At 40.4% G+C, this 24,499-nt stretch overlaps 1 protein-coding gene across 1 annotated transcript in view; it reads left to right on the top strand.

Annotated features, from left to right (window-relative positions):
• Window positions 1-24,499, top strand: part of CACNA2D4 (calcium voltage-gated channel auxiliary subunit alpha2delta 4) — a 176,171-nt gene that overhangs the window by 148,810 nt on the left and 2,862 nt on the right. The window contains exons 32-39 of the mRNA XM_074269384.1: window positions 409-479; window positions 2,979-3,054; window positions 12,976-13,028; window positions 13,571-13,626; window positions 15,216-15,236; window positions 20,376-20,493; window positions 21,213-21,325; window positions 21,659-21,741. Coding sequence (XP_074125485.1) covers window positions 409-479; window positions 2,979-3,054; window positions 12,976-13,028; window positions 13,571-13,626; window positions 15,216-15,236; window positions 20,376-20,493; window positions 21,213-21,325; window positions 21,659-21,741 — 591 coding nt within the window. The remainder of the gene's footprint in view (window positions 1-408; window positions 480-2,978; window positions 3,055-12,975; window positions 13,029-13,570; window positions 13,627-15,215; window positions 15,237-20,375; window positions 20,494-21,212; window positions 21,326-21,658; window positions 21,742-24,499) is intronic.

Raw genomic sequence — 24,499 nt, 5'->3', positions numbered from 1 at the left:
AACTAGCTTGTTTCTATAGTCCAAGGTTTTTTGTGATAATAATTTTCACTTATATTTACATTTCTGGTCTACATGGGGGCTTTGCTCATGAAAGGTTGGTAGTGCCAGTATCACTTGTCATCATTTATAGATAAATAAATTGAGATTAAGAGAATTTATGGAGGAAAGATAATTAAGTAAGCCTCATGCTTCCTTGTTTTGATTTCTTCACTTAAACAATCTTCCCTCAGTACCTAGTCCATCCCTATGGGGAAATGGGGCTCTTCTATTCAAAAATTAATTTTAGAATAGAGCCTGAGGCCCCTACAGAATAACTCTGCTGGGAAACTCAGCAAACTTTTACTTATGCCTCCAAATACATCCTCTCCTCCTGCTTTCTTGGTATTTTCTCTCTCTTCTTTTTTTCAGACTGGAAGATTCCTGGGAGAGGTGGATGGCTCAGTCATGACTTACCTGCTCAACATGGGGGTATTCAGCCAGTAAGTAGGGAGTTCTCTTACCTTGAGATCATATCTCTTTTTCACTCATCCTGGGTTATAAACATGGGCAAGTATGATGGTTAAAAGCCCAGATGGGTCTCAAAAGCCTGGCATGATTAGCCAGAGATGAAAGCCCCGAAAAAGGCCCCAAATTCCTTTTCAGACATCAGGGAATGGACATGGGGGCAAGAGGAGGGTTGGAATAAGGAGGGAATCATTCAGCTGGTGTAAAATCCTCCAGCTCTCTCCAGTTATTACTAAACTCACATTTATATAGCACTTTAAGGTTTACAAAAGCATTTTAGCCTATTTTGCCCTGGATATCTGCCAAGACCTATATTTACTTATTTATTTTTTCCAAAATTATTCAAAACTAAATTGTTTTTTGTAACTTAACTTCTCTATTCTCCTGCCTAGGGTTTACAGAAATGCTACTTTAAACATTTGTTTTCTTCATGTTTGCCTTGAATGGATGTGCTACCTTTAGTCAATTCAATTCAGAAGCATTTAAATAACTATTATGGAGCATTTCTAGGGGCTGAGGTGACAAACACAAAAATAAACTATTTCTTTTCGGTGCCTGCATTTTACCTGGGGAGAAGGGAGAAATGCATTACAAGGAACTGAAAAGTTTCTCTAGAGTTCAGGGGGTAGGTGTTTTCCTGACAAAGCAGAAGTTCAACCAGAGCTACTATTTAAAAAGAAAAAAAAAAAAAACAAAAAAAAAAAAAACAGACCAGGTATCAATCAACAAGCATTTAAGAAGCATTTACTATGTGCCAAGGATTATGTTAAAAGAATGGTCAAAACGTGATCTGATGGTTCAGATAAATTGCAAATGACCATATGCTCTAGAACATGTGTACTCAAGCCCTACTTTCTCAGGGCCATGCCTCCAACATCACCTTTCTTCCCCCAGGGTTTCAAGTTTCTAGGAGGAGTTTATGGGGCATCTCTCACTCTCATCAGCTCAAGCCTCTTTCTTGGAGCTAATAACTGTCACCCCCAAACCTAACATTGGATAATTTTTAAAAGGGGCATTTACTTCACATATATAACAAAAACAAGTACACATATATGTCCCCCAATAATTTGATGACATTTGCTCCTTTATATCATCTCAGTCTCTGGAGTAGGCTCAAAACTGAGCTCAGTTCCTCCAGAGTAGTGTTAGAAATGAAAACTTCAGATCCAAATTCTTGGAGGGAACAGAGGAAGGCTTTATATGCTTCTTGCAAAAAGGAGGCACCATACCCCTTTAAGAAGGCACAAACGCATTTTCCTCCTCATCCTCTTCTCAGAATTTCCACTGGAGAAGATCCTTACAAAATCTAATATTTCATGACATTCCCACTACATGAACTCCTTAACATATTTCCTTGTTCTCCCCTCTCCTTGCCACATCATATGTTCAAAATTGGTAGATGTCTTCTCCTGAAGGGAGAAGTTAATATACATGAGGTTTATTAAGCATGCTCAATTAAAAATTTAACTTGCCTGGGGCATAAACCTAGGTCATTTGCACTCAACTATTACTTCTGTTGAATTGAAATATTAAATTCTCTTCAGCCTGGATGTACTGACCCTAAAACTTATATCACATTGGATGTAATATGGCAACTATGGCAACAGAGAGGGAAGCTATGAGACTGAAATTTTTCAATTGTGGAAACAAAACCTTACAATTTTATTTTTTACAGTAGGTCCCTCTAAGTTCACAGCCATGGATAGCATTGCAGTCAGATAAGTTTTTGTCTCAGCTTTCACGGACGTGGATCTAGAAAATTTTCCTGAAAGGCAAGAATTTTTCCAGGGCAAATGCAGTCTCCACTATAGGTTCTGACACCTGGATTCCTATGGCTGGCCTCCAGATCAAGTTAAAGATTCTACATCCTGAACCTAGAATAAAAAAGAATGAAGGAAAAAAAACAAGGAAGGTCCCATTTTACTAGGGGCCACATGCATCAGGGAAAAAGGCCCAGAGACCCTTCCCCCAAAGAAAGCGTTTTCCTTATACCTCATCACAATTCCCCAGGAAGCAGTTCCCTAGCATCATTCCATGTCATCTGATGGAAGTTGATCAGTTCTGTGCATATACCAGAGACAGAATACTCATTATAAATAAAAAGCGATCTCAGAGGGAAGGCATTAGCAATGGGAGGAATCAGGAAAAGTCTTGCAAAAGTTAGGATTTGAAGCAATCTTGAAGAAGGCCAGGAAGCCAGGAGATGACAATGAGGAAGGAGAACATTTCAGGTATGAGGGGAAAACAATAAGGAGATTTAAAATAAGAAGAGGAGGAAAAGGAAATAAGCCAGTAGAATTGGATAGAAGAGTGTGCAAAGAAAAGACTAGAAAGCTAAGAAGACAGGTTATAAAGGGTTTTAAATGTCAAATAGAGTATTTCACATTTGATCCTGAAGATAAATGAGTACCACAGAAGTTCACTAAGCAGAGACATCTGCTTCTTTCTTCACACACAGTTCTCTTGTTTTACAGAGTGACCATGTATGATTACCAGGCCATGTGCAAAATGTCCCACCATCACCACAACGGGGGAAGGCACCTTCTCAGTGTGAGTATCATCCATTCTCTTTTTCAGTCACTATCCCCAAATAAAGGTAATGGCTTTAGGAAAATTTTATCTAGGAGATCCTGGAGTCATAAAATAAACAAGTTTTATAGAAAGAGTGTAAAGATATTTTAGAGATACTCTAGACCAGTGGTATCAAACTCTAAGAGAAACAGATAACCTGCAGGCTGCCAACTGACTTAGAAAACTTCAAATTAACATTATCTATGTTGGCTTCTATTTTTTTATTTATTTTGTTAACCCTTTCCCAGTTACATTTTAATATTTTGGGAGTCATAGTGAGTAGTTTTACCCAGGCTATGAGTTTGATATCTCTGATCTAGTCCAAAGAAACTGAAGTCCAGTCAAATGAATTGGCTAGCCCGATGTTACTCCAAGAAAAATGTTCTTTGCATTACAACACACTCATAGAGGGATTAGACTGGCTCCAGTTTTATTTCACTAGTGCCTCCATATGTGGCCAAGGAACTGAGTTCATAGTCTCCCTTAGCAATAGGTCCCATCTATACCCTCTGTTCAAAATGCTAAAAAGCCAGTTAGAAGAGATCTCAGAAACCCTCAAGTTCCACCTGAACCTGAAAAAGAACCCCCTTTTGCAGCATCCCTGACAAACAGTCACCTAGTATTAGCCTGAAGGTCTCCACTGAGCGAGGATATACTGCCTACCACAGCAAGGAATTCCACTTTTTGACAGTTCTCATTGTTAGGAAGTTTTTCCTTATATCACTTTTAAATTTTCCTCTCTGAAATTTGCACCCACTGGGTCTAAGGATAACTGAAAGTTTAATCCCTCTTTCATATGACAGCTTTTCAGATATTTGAAGTTTTCCCTCCTGTTTCTCTGCCATTCTTCTATCTTCTAACCCCCAATCCACATCTTTTTAAGCTAAAGATCCTTCAAGTGACTTTCATAGGCATCAGCTTCAATCCTCCACCTTCCTAGTCATATTCTTTCATACAGATTTTATAATGTCCTTTCTAAACTCTTTTGCCCAAAACTAAACACAATGTCACAGATGTAAATTGACCAGTGAAATTCCTGATGCCTTAGTAACCAAGGTCAGATTTAGCACAAAACGAAAATTAAAGTCATCAAGTCAACATTTATTAAGCATCTACTATGTACCAGGCATTGTACTCTAAGTGCTGGGGATAAAAGAAAGGTAAAAGATAATTCCTGCTCTTAAGGATTTCACAGTCTAATGGGAAGAGAAAACATGCAAATAGCTAAGTGCAAACAAGATCCATACATAATATATTGGAAATAAACTCAGAGGGAAGGCATGAAGGCTAAGGTGGGCTGGGAAAAGCTTCTTGTAGAAAGTGGGGCTATGGCTGAGATTTGAAGGAGGACAGGAAAGCTAGAATGTAGTAATAAGAAGAGCATTCCAGGAATGGGAACAGCCAGTAAAACTGCACATCAGAAGATAAAATGCTGGAATATCGAGGAACAGCAAGAAAGTTACTGGATATCAAAGTTAAGAGAGTGGGGAGAGAGTAATGCATAAACAATTGGAGATGGGAAGGGACTAGATTATGAGGGACTTTGAAAGACAGAATTTTTTACTGGATTTGTGTTTTAGGAAAATTAGTTTGACAACGTGGTGGAGGATGGAAAGAAGTGGGGACAGTTGAGGCAGGGAGACATGAGGTGTGAGATGGAGGGCCTGCACCCGTCAGTGGCAGTGTCTGAAAAGGTCCTTCACTCTTGAAGAGGACCAAGGGCAGGAATGAAGTCTTGACTTGTACATGAATTGGATGTAATTGAGGCAGAGCTGAGCAAAGCTGTCCGTCTCATTCTCTTCAAGAGGTTTCAAAGTCCACTTGGGATGTTACAAAGGTAGACATGATAAGAAAATCAATGAATATAGGGAGCGGGGTGGGGTGGAGTGAAAATGAGGAGGAATTGAGGATAACAGCCTTTGCAACTAGGAAGAGGGTGCTGTCCTTCACAGCAATACTAAAGTTAAGAAGAAGAAAGATAGAGTTCAGTTCTGGATATATTGTGTTTAAAATGTCTACATCTGAATATCTGAGAATTAGAAAATAGGAGACAGCTAGATGAGTAGATTTGAAAATCATCTGTGTAATAATATTTTAATCTGTGAGATGTGATTAGACTATCATGTAAAATAGTTAAAACTTCTCATCTTCAAAGAGATTATTTTCTACTGATGTGTTCCCCGGGGGGAAATCTGCCAGAGATCTCAGTTCTGAGATGATGTCTTTTGTTTCTATCTTCTAACCAATTCTAAATCCATCTAACAAGACTATTATCCAGGCCACAGCACTGCATCTTTTCCCAAAGAGAGCACAAGAAACTTTGTCAAATGCTTCCCTACAGTCTATTTATTTTTTTTTATTTTTTTTTTTTTGAGGCTGGGGTTAAGTGACTTGCCCAGGGTCACACAGCTAGGAGTGTTAAGTATCTGAGACCAGATTTGAACTCGGATCCTCCTGAATTCAGGGCTGGTGCTCTATCCACTGCACCACCTAGCTGCCCCCTACAGTCTAGCTTTAATGTCTGTTTCCCTAACACTATCACCCTTGATGAAGCTACTCTTAGCAATCCTCCGTCCCTTTTCTAAACGCTCCTCTGCCTCTCTCTGTGTTCTAAGCTCACTAGCAGCCTCTTCTCTTTTAAATACTCAGGGCAGCATTTGCCCTTTATATCCTGGGACGCTGCTGCCATCACCCACAATTTTCGAAGGCCCTTAGTTACTTAATATTCACTCCTACCAGTTCTTTTAGGCCTCGGGCCTGGTGACAACTCACGGAAGAGTTAATAGTCTTACTACGTCCATATTTACCTTAAAGTCCACTTTAGTCCTTCTCTCTGCGGATCATTGCCCTTGGTGGAAAAGACAGAAGTTAAATACTTCTTCCATCTGTTTTCCCAGCCACGGGTCTCATCCCTTCATTCTCTTCCCTCCGTTTTAGACCTTTTTGCTGTCTTTAGTATTCATGTCCTATTAGCTCCTTCTAGTCTCAGGCTCTCCTGATACTGTCGGATTTTCGTGCTCACCCTCCATTACCTCTCCCTGCTCCTACCTTTTCTCCCACAATTCCGTTTTGCTTTAGAAACTGTGATTCTATCAGTGTAGGGATCTTCTAAGTGGGAAGCCCCAGAAATGATTAAGATTATAAACAAATCTGCAATTTTAGAAATTCTTAAGACAGTTGCCTGGTGGCAAACAAGCTAAATAACTTCTTCGGTGTTAGAGAAACAGAACCGGAAGCCAGAGCTTCCTGCCCCACCGGCATCTCACCTCTATACCCTACTACTCTCCATTGCTTAATATGTGGGGCGGCTAGGGGGCGCCACAGTGCATAGAGCGCTCGACCTGGAGTCAAGAAGTCTCAAGTACCTGAGTTCTAATCTAATCTCTTTAGTTGTGTGACCCTCGGCTAGGCATTTCACCTTGTTTGCCTCAGTTTCCTCATCTGTAAAATAAACCGAAGCAATGACAAACCCCTCCAGTATCTTCGCCAAGAAAACTCAGACGTGATTGAACAACAAAAATGATTGGGTTCCGAACCTCTTTAATTATATTGGTCTCTTTAGACAATGCCCCCTTTCTTCTTTATCTACGTTATTCTTGGTTCTTCCTTCAGAATTTCTTTTGAAACCTCCCACTTTCTTGGGCAGGTTTCTCCCTTTCCTCGGCCTTGGAGCTTTTAAAAATCTATTTCTGAAGTTCTCTATCATGATAATTTAATAAGATATAATTTTAAAGAGCCGTAAATACCCTTTTAGACACTGTCCCTTTACAGACAGGAACGGAACTTGGGTTTCCGAGCCCGACTCTACCAAGGCACACCTGGCGCCCTCAGAGAAGAAGATACCACCGAAGTGGTGCGGCCCTTAGAGGGCTTACTCGGGGGTGAGGAGGTACAGAAACAGCAGGGAAGTAGGATAGGGCCCGGGACTCGACCCGGCACTGACGGCTCCGGAGCTCGGGGTGTGTGCGGGCTGCACTTGTCCACGCAACTTCTCCGACAGCTCCGGGGCACGCCGGGATGCCCCCCCCCAAAAAAAAAAAATTCTACTTCAGTTCAATGGGATACTGACGGTAAACCGTCTGGGATCCAGAATCATTTTGGGTCACTTTCCTCCGCCGCGGAATAACGAAATGATCACGACTGTCCCGTCAGCTTTTTGATCCAGAAAAGCCCGGGGCGGCCAGATAATTAAAGCCTCCCGTCCCCTCCCCCAAAACTGTTTTTAAACGTTGCCATAGAGTCGGAAGAGCTAGAGTGCCCGGGCGCTATTGCCGAGAGGGTTGAGAAGAACTTCCGCCAAGTTCTTCGCAGAGGACGCCGTGAGGAAGCGAAGACAGAGGCCTGCAAGCTGCGCCGGTCCTCGCTTCCTGCTGCTGAGTCCGAGGATGGGCTTCGCCCGTCTCCACTCTAGCTCCTCTCTGCCCCCGTCAGTGTCACGGATCGCAGGACCTTCACGGAGAAGCACGAGTGCTCTCTCAAAACTTAGCCGAAATTTCCCGGACAGGCTACCGGAACTGGGCCTCGCGACGCCTTGTGCGTCCATCTAGCCCTGCAGTCCTCCACCCTCTCTATGACCTCTGCTAATGGGAGTACGGAGGAGCGTGGTGCCCAAGTTTCTTCCTCCAATTCTCGGGCTAACGACTCTCTCCAAACTCTCCCTACTCTAACGGTCCCTTCCGCATCCCTTGCGCTTCCTCTCTTCCTTCGGAATTCGTTAATCACTCTTACAGCGCCTTCTCCCCAAACAAGTCCCACCCCAGCAAATCCCAGCCTCCGCGGCAAATTCGGGGCGGGGCTCTCCGGGGCTAAGAGGGCGGTGGCCGCCTCTTTGGGGGGTGGGGGGGAAGGTCTCCCTCAGCTACTGCATCTTTCTACTCTCTGGGCCATCCGGCCTGGCCTTAGACGAGGGGGTTCCCCCTTTTCTTTCTCTATTCATCAGACTTGCAAGAAGACTGGGGGAGGGCACTGTGTGTGTGTGTGTATTAAACGTTTTCGGTGATAACTATAGATCTATATAGATATCAAAAACGTTTAATACCAGACTGAGAAAAATCCTATTTTTAGCTGCCACCTTCTTTAGCAGTTGTTCAGTTGCCAAATCTGCTTGAAGTCCACAGCTTCAGTCAGCAACAACTTAAAAAAAAAATTAAATAGAATGTAATATGAAAATAAAACAAATCAACCCCTAAAATCTTCGGCCTCTGGCCCAAGACTCCATAACCAATCTTCCTGGGCCCCTTCTAGTCAATTACCAGAAGGGGGCAGTTGTCATCAAGTTTTAAAAATCGGTACAACGAACAGCGCCCCCCTTCCTCCCGGGGATCTCCAGCCAGCACTATTAACCCTCCCGCCAAACATTCGCTACCCTCGTGGTGGCGCCTGTGAATGTACTTTCTCCTTCTTAGAGCGCACCAAGCTGCTCCGTCTCAGAGAGACCAACTTCCTCCCCTAGAGATCTGTCTTAAACGGTCAGCTGCAAATATTAGGGGATCTTCTTCTGCCGGCTTGTCTACCCTCCACCTTCCCGCCACTTCAACTCCTTCCTCCCCCTCTCCCCGCTTTCTTTCTTCCTGAACTACTTGCTCTGGACCTTCAAAGAAGACCTGTTTTTTCTGATTTAAAAAATAACGTTCTTCCATCTCTTTCACATCAGCCTTTGAGATAGACCAAATTCAGCAAGATGCTTGTGACAGCTGGAAAAATACAACAGTGCCTGCCTCCAAGTACCTCACGCTATTAGGAAGACAGCAGATATAGAGAGAGATATATATAGGAGATAGTATGTGTGGAGAGCTTGACCTTAAGGTCAAGAAGACCTGGATTCTCCCGCCTCTGACTCTGAGAAAGCCTCTTACTTCTCTGGGCTCTAAGCATCTACAAAGGAGTAGAAGGTGCAGCAAAGATGCTCCCTGCTTTGGGAGGATTTCCCTCTACCAATGAAATAACACATTCAGTCCCTATTCCCTTATATACAATATATATTGAAACAAATCAGGAAAGGTTTCATGTAGAAGGTGGTTCTTAATCTTAAAGGAATTGAGTTTTTAAAAGGCAGAGGTGAAGACAGAGAACATTCCACACATGGGAACCAGCCAGTACCAAAGCACCAAGTGGGTTAAAAAGAATTATGTGTGAAGAACTGCAACAAAGCCAGTCTGGCTTGAACCACAGTGTGTAGGAACAGAAGTAATGGATAATAAGATAGCAAAAGCATTTATTAAAAACTTACTATGGGCTGGGCACTGTGCTAAGTGCTGGTATTGTCTAGTCGTGTTCAACTCTTTGTGGCCATAGCATACCAGGCCCTTCGGGTTTCTACTGTATCCCAAATTCTGGCCAAGCTCATGTTTGTCGCTTCCATGTTATCCATCTCATCCCCTTCTCCTTTGGTCGTCAATCATTCCCAAATCAAGATATTTTCCAATGAGTCCTGTCTTTTCAATATGTGGCCAAAGTATTTACACTCCAGCTTCAGTATTTGACCCTCCAATGAATAGTCTGAATTAATTTAAGTATAGACTTATTTGATCTCCTTGCTGTCCAAAGGACTCTTAAAGTTTTCAGCACAATTCGAAAGCACTGATTCTGACGCATTCAACTTTCCTTATAGTCCAACTCATAGCCATACATTGCTACTGGGAAAAAAAACCGTAGCTAGACCTTTGTCAGCGCCTCTGGTCAAGCCCTGTCCAGGAATGTTCATCTACCTTTGGGGTCTGGCACTTACCTCTGGCCCCTAGAAGCTGTAGCATGCACAATGGCCACACCCTATTAATGTCTTGCAGACGGGCTAAACCAGATTGAGGGTAGCCTACATGCTTCAGACCCATCAGTGAATTGGGGGGTAGGGGGGTGTCTAACCTGAGCATGTGAAGACTTCTCTCAGTGGAATGGGAAGAAGAGAACCATGTATTCCAATGGCCAGTAAACTAGTTGAAATAGGTGCTCTAGAGCTTGGTTCCAGTTGAAGATGCTACTGTATCCCAAGCATCCTTTCTTTTGTCTTGCCACTGTGATTCCAGAAGAGAAAATGAGGCGGACAACTTTGTGTAACGGCTTCAGTTAAATCCAATTTACACATGATTCAAAACATCACCCATCGATGTCACTGACCCTCTTCAAAAACAAAGGATAAAACAACAATGGTTTTCTTTCCGAGGAGCAAACATCTTTTAATTTCCTGGCTACACTCGACATCTGAAGTGATCTTTGAATCCTAGTATTTAAACTCCGACACTGCTCCCATTTCTTCTCCCTTTACTTGCCAAGCAGTTTTGAGACTAGTTGTCATGATCGTAGTTTTCAGTTGGTTTTGTTATGTGAACTTTTTCACTCTCCTCTTTCACTCTCAAGAGGCTTCTTAATTCTTCACTTTCTGCTTAAGTAGTATTCTTTATATACATAAATTGTTGATAGTTTTACTGGCAACCTCAAATCAAGCTTTTGATTCATTCAGTCTTGTATTTCTCATTAGATACTTTGAATATGTTAAATAAGTAAGGTAACAATATACAGCCTTGTTATATTCCTTTTCCAGTCTTAAAACAATCACCTGTTCCATGTTTGGTTCTAACTGTTGCTTCTTAACCCCACATATATAGTTTCCTCAGGAGACCAGTGCAATGATCTGGTACTCCCATATCTTTAAGGACTTGCCACAGTTTATTGTGATCCACATGGCAAACACTTTAATGTAGTCAGTGAAGCAGAAATAGATGTCTTATTCCCTCAGTTTCTCCATAATCTGTCAAATTCTAGCAGTTTGGAATACAAATACAAAGAAGCAAGACAGTCCTTGCCCTTAAAGAGCATGCTTTATATAATAGGAGGGAGAAAACACAAAGAAAAATTAGAATTGGAAAATGGGAAAAAGGGGATGTATAAGGTGACATGGAGGCCAGTTTGTGGAAAGGTAAGGCAAAAAAAGTAAGGTAAATGGAGCCACATTGTAAAAGGTTTTAAAAGTTAAAAGAATTTGTTTTATCCTAGAAGTAACAGGGAACCCCTAGAGTTTATTGAGTAGGGAAATGATATAAAAAGACCTGCATTTTAGGAAAATTGCTTTGTCAGTGTGAAACATGGATTGCAATGAGGAAACACTTGAAGGAAGAAAACTTATAGAGAGATTGTTATAATAATCCAGGAGAGAAGTGATGGAAGCCTGGCCAAAAGTGTAAGTGGAGAAGGGGACAAATGTGAAAGATGTGGAGTCAGAATGACAAGATTTGGTAACTGAATGGAATTGTCTGGTGAGAAGTCAAGGATTAATAGAGGTTTCAAACTTGGAAAACTAGAAGAATAGTGGGAAATTTGGGAAGAGAGGTTGGTTTGCAGGAAAATGCAATTAATTCTGTTTTGTATATGTTGGGTTTGAGATATCTCTGGAAATATTCAGCACGCAGCTAGTAAAACAAAGCTAGCTCAAGCTAGAAGTTTCTTATTATTTCTTAATAATTATGAAATTAAACCCAGAAGTGGGCATACATATATAATCTCTACTACCGAAAGAGAGCTGAGGCTGATGAATCTCTTGAGCTCTGAGGTAGAATGGACTAAAAGCCAGTTGATTCCTATACAAAGTCTAGCACCATTTAGTCAGTACCCTGAGAGTAGATTACCAGGTTGCCTAAAGAGGAGCAAACTGGCCCACATCAGGAATGTAGCAGGTCAAAGCTTCTGGCCTGCGAGTTGCACTTCTAGCCTGAAAACAATTGGTAGACCGGATCTAAAAAAAAAAAAAAAAAAAAAAAAAAAAAAGGAAAAAGAGATAACTAAATATATGAAAGCTGATAAGGTCACCAAGTGAGATTGTTACACTAACAGAAAGACAAAAATAGCATAGTCTCTTAAATAACAGTAAATCCAACTTGCCCTGCATACTTGCTGGAAACAAGGTCCTCTCCATCTTTAGTCATTTTGGTGGCTCTGGACCCTAAGTCAATTGCTGTTGGCCACTCCTCTTCATTGTACAGAAGAGTAGCTGAGTCAAGATTTAACTGATTTAGTGACTAGTTATTTTATTTATCTTGGGTTTCTAGTCTTTTTATCATGAAATGTTAGGTAGATGATGAGCTGTTTGATTAGCCATTTCCAGATTCCTGCCAAGTCCTAATGCAAACAGTTGCTTTCTATGTACTATGTGAGAGCCTCAATCAGGAAAACAATTACTCAGCAAGGTTTTTAATCTAAATAAATCCATTTACCTAACTATTCTCTCTCTTAGTACTTTAGATACCATCTTGAGCTTCTCTGGCCACATTGCTCCATACAAGACTCAGAGATGTTCCCTAAGCCTTTAGTGCTTTTCTCCTGAATCAGCATTCATCAGTCTATTTATCTCCTCCCTCTTCTAAAACTCACCCACCTAACCCCTCATTCTGTAAGGTGAAACAGAATATCCCAAATCTCCAGTAGCAGTAACCATTTCCCCCAAGAAGTCCCAATTAATGGTCAACAAGGAAATTTTCCTAGCTTCCTAAAAGTATTTAACCCATAATAGGAATTATTCTGAAGACTCAACCATGTTGAAAAAGGTCATCTAATGCAATCTCTTCTATTCCCCACTCTACCATCCCCAGTATTTTATCAATAAGGGTTTAGTTATTTCTCCAATCCCAAACAACTAGTGAGTAGCAGTGTCAGAACTTGAACTCATTTCCTGGCTGCCCACGGAGTGTTCTTTTTACTTTGTCATACTTCCTCCTTAAATGTCTCCTCCAGTGGAGGAGAATCTATTTAGAATCTGTTTCTTAAGGGCAAAATAGAAGCCGAGGTTGTGGGTATTTGGGTAATTTGAATATTACTTAAGATATACATTCTTTGGGGTGCTTTGGCTGTTGAGGTCTAGAGGCTTGGGGGGAATCCAGCTTTGGGTCTTAATGATGTACTCTATCATTCTAGCCCATCTATTGGATTGTGACTGCTGCCAAATGGCTGATGAGTGAGCTCTTCATGTGAGTGTGGGTGTCTGATGGAATTATTTGGGGGTAAGGGGGGGAGATTTTATACTGGGTTGGGATCACAATGGGGACCTTTTCCTAGGAATTCTAGCTCTATTTAGGGCACTCTCATTGAAATACACAGTGGGGAGAAGGAGAGAGCCCAAATATTTGGGAATCAGAGATATAGAGATGGCATTCCCTCAATATGCTCAGCTTCTAAAATAGACTGCTTTGCTGAAGGCCCAAGGAGGCAGTCAAGCAACATTGTGCATTGCCATAATCTAGATTTTAGTCAACACAGAAGGGTTTGAGTAAATATCTCCCCCCAAAAAAGGAAATAAAGACTAGTTGCTAGCCACTGGGTGTTTGGTACAGAGCTGTCTATTTCCTTGTCCCTGGAGCAGGTGAGACTCCTTCCCCCCATCCCTTGCCAAGCTACAGAAAGAAATGGTACTATTTAAGGAGAGAGAGAGAAAGCAGGTAAAACTTCCTACGCATTTCTACCCCCACCCCCCTCACACATATACACACTACTCTTGTATTTTTTTTAACAGGTTCTTCTTAGAGTGGAGTACATGGGGCTGCTGGCAGTGGGAGAGCAGGGCAGAGGGTGAGTACACAGCACTTAACAAAGATTGGGGGAGACAGGATAATCTCAAGCATTCTATAGGAAGAGGATCAAGTTCTTGAATTTCAGTTCAAGTCAACAAACATTTATTAATTACTTACAAAGAAGAGTGCAATGCTGGGCAGTGGGGATATAATGATTAGAAAGAAAAAAAAAACAAGTCAACAAATATGTATGTAAATAATACCTTAAGCAATAGTGAAGATCTGAAGTTTTGGTAAGATACTTGCCCTCATGGAGTTTATAATATACATATACATATACATAAATTTATGATAAAAAATCCCACATATGTTAAATATATTTTAAAAGTATCAACAAGCTATATGAGATCAAAGAAGCAAATGTTTCCTAGAGGAGATAATATTTGAGTTAGATTTTATATGAAATAAAACTGTAAAAATAGGGTGATGTCAAATTTAAAAGGGCTTTGTTTGAATGGTGGGCTAAGGAATATGACCTACTAAAAGGGACTAAAAGAAGTTGCTGAAGATTTTTCAGCAGAGTATTTATATGAATAAATCTATACATAAAGATTAATCTAGCAGTCCTATTAAGTATGGAATAAAAGGGGGAAGAAAGTGAAGGCCTAAAGAACTCTTAGGATGATATGACAATGGCTCAAATAGTTATGAGGCCTTATAATAAAAGAAAGATAGTAAGCTTGGTTTTGAACATGTTGCCAATGGTACATCCAGACAGACAGGGATGCCCAGTAGGCAGATGGAGGTGCAAGTCTGGACTGGAATACAGAATAAAGGATTGGAAATATACTAAACATTTGGGAATTAATTGCAAAAATAGTGGGGATTAGCCATGGGGATAATTAAAATGCCAAAGCAGTGAGTGTAAATAAAGAGAAAGAAAAAGAATGCAGAACTGGACCTTTGAGACCATTCACTTGCTAAACGAATCAGTAAAGGAGACAGGGAAGAAACTACTAGAGAGGAAAGAAGAGATCCAAGAGAACAATGCAACTCAGAAGTCATGACACATAAAAGGGTCCAAAGCAATGAATGCTACAAAGAGGTCAAACTGAAAAAACAAAAACATCAGACGCAAGTGTCCTTTGAGGAAGAAGTTTTTCTAGTAGGGGTGGAAATCAATGCTTTTAGCAGAGGTAACTGTGAGGATGGTAGTCTAAAAGAAATAAGGAAGTTAGGAGGATCATGAATTTTGGAAGGACCTTTCAGATCATAGGACTGATATGTTCAGTATGACACATATGAAACTTAAAAAGGGGAAAAGTCAATGCTGGAAATATGGAAGTAGAAGCTTTCTCCCCTGATGTTAATGAAATGTTTGTTGGCAATTTACTGAGGTAGAATTCCATGGGTGCAAAGACCACTAAACCATGCTTTATATAGACTTCTCTCATACCTTCCTCTCAACTCCTAAACCCATCACCTCCCTGTGTGACATCATTTCCCTGCTACTTCGGGACATCACCATGTGACATCACTACATCTGGTCATCTCTCCATTCTTCCTGACTTTACCCTCTTCCTGTTCCATCATCTTGTGAATTCATGATTCCATCTCCACCTTGTGCTGGTTGTGTGACCTGAGCAGCCAAAGCCGTCTTCCATCACTGTAAGTAAAACCAACTAATGAAAGACAAAAGGCATGTTGCAGACTACAAGCTTGGGGAAGAAAAGATTGAACTCTAGGATATTTCTCATTCAGGGGGCCATGCCCATATATCACGTCAGTATATCATGTCAGGAGATGAGAATGCTCTTAGTTCAAACTCTAGAGAAACATTCAGTATGCAACAAACATTAAGCACCCAATATGTTCCTAGCAATGGGAATAGAAAAAGAGGCAAAAGACAATCCCTGTCTTCAGTTCACATGCTAATGGGGGAGTCAAGAAACAACATATACAAATAAAGTATATGCAGGATAATGTTAAAAAGTTAAAAAAGGGAAGGCACTAGAATTAAGTTAAATTCTAAGTGATAATCCTAGGCAGAATAGAAATTATCCTAAGGCAGTTCCCTGGGGGTGTTGCTAGTATTATTATCCCCATTTTTTAACAAATGAGGAAACTGACTCAGAAAAAACAAGAGTTCAGAGTTAAAATCTAGTTCTGACTCCAAATCCACTGTACCATAATACCAGATCATTTCATTTCTCCCTCTGTCATCACCATCACCATCACCAAACCAAAGATTACTGTGGGCTTATTCAGATTTTGCTTTCCTCACCAAAGCTTCTTCAAATAGTTCCTTTCCCTTTCCCTACCTATCTTCTTTGTTCAGCAAGGAGTTAAGTATATACTGTGTGGAGAGCATGTATTAGTAATGATACCTTACATATGTATCATGATTTCTAGCATTTCTACAATCATCATCTCATTTTATCCCTATTATTTTGTATGAGAGTTGATAAAGCAGAGCAGATAGAATCTCTTATCCCCGTTTCACAGAAGAAACTGAAGTTCACTGAATTTTCAATTTGCCTACAGAGCTAATAAGTGGAAGTATCATGGATTTAGAACTGAAAGGAAAGCAAGAAGCTGGCCTAGTCCAGCTCCGGAGAAGGCAGGTAACTTAGCCAGTTATAGAAAGCAAATGTCAGAGGCAGAACTGTAGCATAGATCCTATTTCTGCTGCACAGGTTTTCTGACTCCAGCACGTTTCCTACTATACTGTTACTAGTTGGGGAATACCAAAAAAAAAAAAAAAAAAAAGTCTAAAAAGGAACAAATATTGGGGGCAGCTAGTTGGTGTTGTGGATAGAGCACCAGCCCTGAAGTCAGGAAGGGCTGAGTTCAGATCTAGCTTCAGACACTTCCTAGCTGTGTGACCCTGGGCAACTCACGTAACCCCAATTGCCTCAATAACAACAAAAAACATTTTTAAAAGCCTCTTTCCTTCTATTAGGCTGATTCAGGGATGTGACTTTTCTTTTGGTCATCACTCCCATTTCCCTTCTCTCTACATCAAAGGTTAATGGTGTTTCCTAGAGTGCCTATATTCAGATCAACCAAACCTAGCAATCATTGTCCATTTATCTTAGGAAAAAGGAAATTTTGAATACATATGAAATATTTTCTCTGTAATTTTAGAGTGTTTTTAAATACATGTTATTAATAAATCATCTCACCTTGTCAAGACACCAGATCAAATTCTGAAGTCTAATCATCGGAACAGGGCTAGTACCCTAACCTATCTAACTTCTTATGTATTCAAGCCAGCAACTTCCAATCTCCATTGGCATTCTTTTACACAATTAAAAACAATAAGGATCTCTGAGCAGTTAAGATTGACTATCTTTATTCAGAGATAGCTTTGAAAATAGCTTCAAGGAGACAGGGAACTAAAATTGAAAAACCTTCCTTTTGAGCAAAAGTGGGAGAGAAAGGGGAAGAAAATACAATTTTCCCACCACTTTTTCAATTCTTAAAATCTAGGTTGCCTAGAAACTTCAGTTTAAGTTCTTTGTTCCATTGGGCAAAGTCTGGGCTGCTTGTTTCTGCTCTAGTCCAGGGACTCATACTGCAAGATTCCTTCAAGAGATCCCATTGCCACATGATCCCTCCCACCCCCTTTCCTCCTTTGCCACGGGTCCTTATCTGGGGAATGCTGCCACTATTGCCTCAGTCTCTCACAGAAGATTAAAAAGCACCCATTGCATCAAGAAACCCCAACCTCCTACTTAAGGTCCATGACAGATTCCCAGTTCTCTAGGACTGAAAAGACTACATCTACTAGAAGAACATTCTGAAATTTCTCCCAGACCTTAAGGACTTAGTTCCAACATTGGGCTCCAGAAGTATGAATAGGGGAGGAAAGGTCTTCAATCTAGAGAGAAAGTGGGGCTTATGCTAGCAATTCAGTATCAGATCATTGCCACTAGAACTTACAAAAAGTTATCCTTAAGGAGGCCAATGTTTGAGCAACATACATTATGAAATGAAGTGGTAGAAACTCTATGATAGATCACTACAAATGGCAAAAATATAACATTTATTGGTTAACCCAATACCTAGAAAGACAAAATAGGCAACTGGAATTTTATACTAAATGCTTGCTATCTTTTATAAAGAAACAACAAATAACTCTTACAAATGCACATCCTAAAATGTCCTTGAGAATTCAGCAAATACATTGTTTTAGAACTAGAGCATAATCAGGACTGTTGCCTACAAATTAATAAAGATTCATAAAAATTTAAGAACAATGTTTTTAATAGATGTCACCATGTTGAAAACTCAATCCAAATTAATAATAGCCAGCATTTATATAATATTTTAAAGTTTTCAAGGTGATTTAAATATTAACTTATTTGATCCTTACAACAACCCTACGAGATAGATGCTGTTATTATTCCCAAATTACAGATGAGGAACAGAGATAGATGCTCAGAATCACATAGAACCTGAGGCAGGATCTGAACTCAGTTCTTCATGATTCCGAATCCCACATTCTATTTACTGCACTAACTGCTTTCCCATGAAATGAAAAGCTTTCAAATTCAGAAACTTCTTGGAAGACATTAAAACTACAGCAGAATAGGATGAGGTTTATGCCATTTTTGTCATCTTTCCTACTACTGGTGTTTACTGACTGAAAGTACTTTCAATATATAAAGACACAGAAAATGTTACATCCAATACTCTTATTCAATTACAAAAAAAAATCACAGATTATTAATATATAAGAATAACAACTTATATTTAGAGTATTTCTATTTGAAACAAATTTTAAAAGAATAAGATAATGATGGTGTTAAAAATAAAGTTGATTTTCCTTTACCAATGTAAGGACTAAAACATGCCTCAAACTAGGGCCAATCTTCTGATAGACCTCCCCTAATTTATTTAGTTAAGCTGGTCCTTGAAAAGCCACATATTTAAAAGCTTTCTAGCATGAGGAGCTAGATGGCAAAGTGGATAGAGCAAAGGGCCTGAAGACTTATCTTCCTGAGTTCAGATCTGACCTCAGTTACTTATTGTGTGATCTTGGCCAAGTCACTAAATCCTGCTTACCTCAGTTTCCTCATCTGTAAAATAAGCTGGAGAAACAGCAAACCACTCCAGTATCTTTCCCAAGAAAACCCAAATGGGGTCGTGAAGAAACAGACAAGTCTGAAAAATTATTAAACGACAAGTCTTATAACATTTAAGAATCCAGGGTCACCTTTATCCTACAATGAGACACCAGTGTAGCGCTATAACAAAGAATATTAATATCATTTTCCTTACTTTTCCTCAGCCTGTGAGCTAGTTCTGAGTTTCAGGGTTTGTTAAATAAGGTGGTCCTGTATGTATCAGTTTGGCTCTTTCCTACCAAGGATAAAGAACATCTCTCTCCCTCCCTTCCTCCCTCCTTCCTTCTTCTCTCCTTTCTTCTCTTTCTCTCTCCCTCCCTCTCTTTTTCTCCCTTCATCATTCTCTCCTGTCTCTGTCTCTTTCTTCTTCCCTCCCTTTCTCTTCCTCCCTTCCTCCTCCTCTCTCCCTCCCTCCTCTCCCTTTCTTTCTCTTTCTCTTCTCTCTCCCTCTCCCCCTTCTTCCTTCTCCCTCCCTCCTTCTTCTCTCCCTTCCTCCTTCTCTCTCTTTATCTCCTCTCTCTCTCTCCTTCTCTCTCTCCTCTCTATATCTCTGTGACTCTGTCTCTGTTTCTCTGTGTGTATGACTATCTCTGTTTCTCCCTCTTTCTCTCTCTGTGTCTCTCTCTCCCCCTCTGTCTGTCTTTCTCCCTCTGTTTCTCTGTCTCTCCCTCCTTCTCTCTCCTCTCCTCTTTCTCTCTCTCTCCCTCCCTCCCCCCACTCTCTTTCTCCTTCCCCCACCATGTTCCTAATTTAAGGGACCCTGAGGCCTACAGCTGTGATTAGTTGTTCCTGAGAAGAGTCCTGAACATTACTGGTGGGATGTACCTTCTCTGGTGATACTCCCATGTCACCTGCTGGCCGAGCTCTCAGCCCACTCCATTCTGCTTTCATCAAAGATTCATCATCACAGAATTTAGGAGATCAAAGGGACCTCAATGCTCACCCAAGCCAAACCATAACTGACAAAAAGTCCTCTAGGCCACCACCCTTATTGCTAGCTAGAAGGGTCTTTAAAGATCATTTGATCCAACTCCCTCATTTGACATATACAGCCCTCTTTTCACCCACTTTGGAATACTCGTAAATTATTGAGTTCAACATGGATTTTTAGCAAAATGTATTCCTCATTCAGCTCAGTCTCTAGACCAGATCAACTGGGAACTTTTCATCATCTCATTTCCCATTTGCTCCAAGTCAGAAGATCATATGTTTAAAAAAAAAAAGATCAAATTTTGGATTAAAATTAAAACAATTGCTAAAGGAATAGAGTTAATATTCTCTCCCAGACAACTGGAGGGAAAACCCTAAAAATATAATCCTCAAGGAGATTCACACTTAAGGGAGAACTGTATCTTGTGGCTATAAAGAAAAATAATTGGACTTGGAATTTGTGGGAAGGGGTGCACTACAGCACAAAAGTCAGGGAGGGGTGAGGGGCATGTTGCCCACACTTCTGGAGGACTTTGGAGTGGCTGTTGTTTTAGAGAGGAAGAACCCAGGTTTCCTAACTCCTTTTTTTATGATGTTTATTGCCATTGCCCTCTTTCCAAATTCTCCCCTCTAATTCTTCCATCACCCCTTTTCTTTCCACTTTTTTGCCTCAATTCTGACATCATCTTGTTATCTTCCTTGGATTTGGCTGGGTACATATCTCTTTATGTGTGTCTCTCCATAGCCCACAAGCACAAGAAGCAAGATATATTGCAACCCTGTGACACAGAGTATCCTGTATTTGTGTACCAGAATTCTATCCAGGAGACCAACGGGATCATGGAGTGCGGAGGCTGCAAAAAGTAAGATCACACAAAGGAGGTGGGGATGCAAAATTCAGAATGAGCTTTGCCTGCCAGGCAGGTGGGTTACAGGAGGTATCCTTCAGATTCCCTCTTCTGGGAAAGCTAAGGAATAGGTGGAAGTATGTGTGAGATAAGATTTTTTTCACCCCTTAGAACTTGGGTGCATCTTATGGGGGTATTTGGGGATGGTGAAGTCTTCTAAATTTCTGGTAGCCTCTCTCTTCACTTCTACTTTTATTCCCTGAACCCTTTAAGAAAGAAATATAACAGGACCTAAATTCCTCCAGCCTAGTTTCATTATCTTTCTATTCTGGAGATTTCTCTCCTTTGTGGCTTTCCCCAAATGATAATGATGTTTTCTGCCACTGAATACCTCCTCTCCCCAAACTTGCCCTAGGACGCCATTAGAATTTGACCAAGTAGGCACCATGAACCAACCTTATTCACCCCTTCTATGACACAAAATGTACACTTAACCAACCAAGAAGGTTACCGATGACATGACAGGTGTAGAGTGCTCTATCCTCATTCTTTAAATTAATTTGCCCTCCGTCTTCCCCCAAGCAAGGGAAAACAAGGAAATACAAAACAGGCTCACCAAATCAAAATTCAAGCCAATAAACAAATCACTAGACTATTAATTTCTTAAACCCTACAAGTCTAATTCAATGTCCTGGCCATTCGTGTTTTTGACTACAATGTCATTCTTTCTACAGGATGTTTGTGATTCAACAGATTCCCAACAGTAACCTCCTTCTTGTAGTGACTGACTCCACCTGTGACTGCAGCATGTTCCCACCTGTCCTTCAAGAGGCCACAGAAGTTAAATATATCCTTCCATTCTGCCTGTGCTGGTCTGAGGTGGAGAGGAGGCAGGGATGGGAGTATGTGATTAGTAGTATTCCATGTCCCAGGTGTTGAATATCCCAGCCCTTCCTCTTCTTTCCTCACATTAGTTCATTGGGTTCCAACATCTTCCTTGCATCCATGCAATCCTTCTTCTGTACCCCTTCCTCTTGCCACTCTCTGCTGCTTCAGAAAGCAGCTCTGTCACCAGAGGAATCAGAGCTCTTCTAGGTTTTTATGTTCAATTTCTAAATTTAGACTTCCTTTTCTGTGCCCAACCTCTGGGCTCCGACTATTGACTTTAACAATGATATACATAATGTATCTGTCAAGTGTGACAGGATGCGCTCCCAGAAACTCCGAAGGCGCCCAGACACCTGCCACGCATTTCATCCAGAGGTATGTATCCTGGAGAAGTAGACAGGTTGATTAGTCAATTAGTATTTATTACGTATTTATCATACACCACACATTATGCTAAATACTGAGGATACAAAGAAAGGCAAAAATCATCCCTGCCCTCAAGAAATTCATATTCTAAGGAGGGATAAAACATGTAAATAATTAGCTACATATAGGCTATACAGAGTAAATGCAAAGTTTGTGAGAGTATCTCACATAGGAAGATACTAGCTGCTGAGGAGACTGGACAAGGCCTCCTGGAGGAACTGGGATTTGAACTGAGCCTTGAAGGAAGCCAGGAATACTAAACCGCTGAGATGAGGAGGGACAGCATTCCAGGAGAGTTTATAGAGAGTAGTAAAGAAAATGGAAGGGGAGAATGGAGCTTTAAATTCCAAAAAGCAAACTTTATATTGGAACATGAAGGTAATAAGGAATTTATTAGGTATAATTAGAATTTAGTGAGCAGGGAGAGGGGAGTGTGTGACATGGGCACTTCTGCTTTCTGACATTTTAGGAAAGTCACTTTGGCAGCTGAATGGAGGATGGTTTGTAGTGAAGAGAGATAAGGCAGGGGGGAACAATTAGAAGTCCAGGCAAGATGATGAAGCTGTGACAGTGTGGGAGCAGAGACAAGAGAATATATAAGACAGATGTCCTGGAGGTAAAAAGATTTTACAATGGACAGGCTATGTGTAGGGGTAGAGGGAGGAATCAAATATAACCCTAATTAAAAAGGAGAGTGCAGCCCTCAATAGTAACAAGGAATTCGAGGAAAAAGAGCAGAGATTCAAGAGGGAATTGAAGTGAGGAAATTCCTTTGGTTTTAGACATGTCAAATTTGAGATACTTGTGATATATCCAACTCTATCCAGGACTACAACTCAGGAGAGAGCTCTGGGACTCATCTTCATAGAAATTACATTTGAACCATTGGGCAGTTGATGAGATCACCAAATAAGATACTATATAAAAGAGATGAGAACTCAGGACAGAGGCTTGGGACCCATAATTAGTGAGCTAACATGAATGAAAAACTGGCCAAGAAGACTAAGAAAATGTCATAGCTAGAAGAACCAGGAAAGAACAGTGCCATAACAACCAAAAAGTAGAAAGTTTCTAAAAAATGATCAATAGTGTCAAATGCTAGGGAGATATCAAAAAAGATGAAGATTGAAGCTGCCATTAGAATTAGCAGTTAAGAGGTCATTAGCAACTTTGGAAAGAGTAATTTAAGTCATACATGAGGATGTAAATTAAATTATAGAAGAGGAAAAGTGCAAATAGAAGTGAAGCCCCATAAGGTAGTTTTCTCAAGGAGTTTAGCTGAGAAGGGAAGGATAGATACAGGATGATCACCAGTAAACATGTTAGGATCAAGAGAGGATTTCTTAAAGATGAAAGAGGCATAGATGCATTTGTAGGTAGAAAAAAAAGGAGTTAGTAAATAGAGATTGGAAATTAAAGAGACTGAGGGCAATTTGTGGAGAAGACAGGAAGAAATAGGATGAAGGGAGCACATTAAGGGATTTGCTTTGGCAAGAAAAGAGATCTCTTCATTCAAGACAGAAATAAAGAAAGCGATAGTTGGAAAAGGTGTCTGATATATATGAAATGAGAAGAAGAGAAGAGGGAGATATCAACTAAAGACCCCAATTTTTTCATTGAAATATGAGTAAAATCTGAAGCAAGGAGGTCAGCAGAGGGAGTCTTAGGAGACTTAACTAGATACAAAAAAAGGTTTGGAAGAACCATTCTGGAGAAGACAGAGAATAAGAGAGCTATAGAATTGCTTTGCTTCATTAAGACTAAATATCATAAATTTGTAGAATACTCAAATCAGCACCATTTAATGATTTTCTCCAGTCTATTTAGTAGCATGATAGGAAAGAATCCAATTCGATAAGGTATGACTGGTGATAAAAATGTGGGAAAGTAAGGGATACCAGACCAGAACTGAGGGGCTGAGAATTGTAAAGGAAGAGAGGGCAGTCAGTGCAATGGGAATGCTCAGGAAAGAACTGAGGAATGGAAGAAATGGAGGCCATAGTAAGGGTGAAGAAATGTAGTTTAAGAAATAGAATATGACATAGGGAAATATTTAACAATAAAAGATTATGATCAAAGAAATTTTGGAGTTCATGAACTATGGATTGTAACTAGTTCAAGATAATTATCTCTGTGAATATCAGAGGCTCATGGGAACTAATGACATTGAGAAACTGGGAAGTTAGGGCACTTGATTATCAAAATGTGTTGAAATTCCTTAGTATGAGGGCAGGAATTACAGCAGAGAGAAACACTGAACAGTCTTCAATGAAGAAGAAAATAAAATGTTTTAGGGGTTGACAACAGCTACCATACTTTGGTTTGGTGATTTTTATAGTATGAACTTCAAAAGAGAGGTTAAGTAATAGTCACGGATGGGGGGGACAACCTGTAAATACAAATGGGGAGCAAGGAGTATTCCAAATTTCCCATTTTGTCACTGAATCAGAGAGTATGGAAGGTATATCCAGAGTGGAAAAGATAGCATAGCAAAGTGTTCTTAGGACGGTACCAGGAATTGGAAGGAGTAAGAAAGGAAGAAGTTTATGATGAAAGGAATTCCAGAAAGCAGAGGGGAAAGATGGAGTACAACAGGAATGGCACATTGGTCAAATAGGTTGAGGGAGATGAAAGTAAGGGAGCAAACACTTAAAAATGGGGACTAGCATTTGAATATCAGCAGTCAAGAGTCCAAAATCACTGGGAT

The sequence above is a fragment of the Sminthopsis crassicaudata genome, chromosome 5 (genome assembly GCF_048593235.1).
Source record: "Sminthopsis crassicaudata isolate SCR6 chromosome 5, ASM4859323v1, whole genome shotgun sequence".
Classification (NCBI taxonomy): domain Eukaryota; kingdom Metazoa; phylum Chordata; class Mammalia; order Dasyuromorphia; family Dasyuridae; genus Sminthopsis; species Sminthopsis crassicaudata.
The sequence above is the reverse complement of the archived record's forward strand: the minus strand, read 5'-3'. Positions and strand labels throughout refer to the sequence as shown.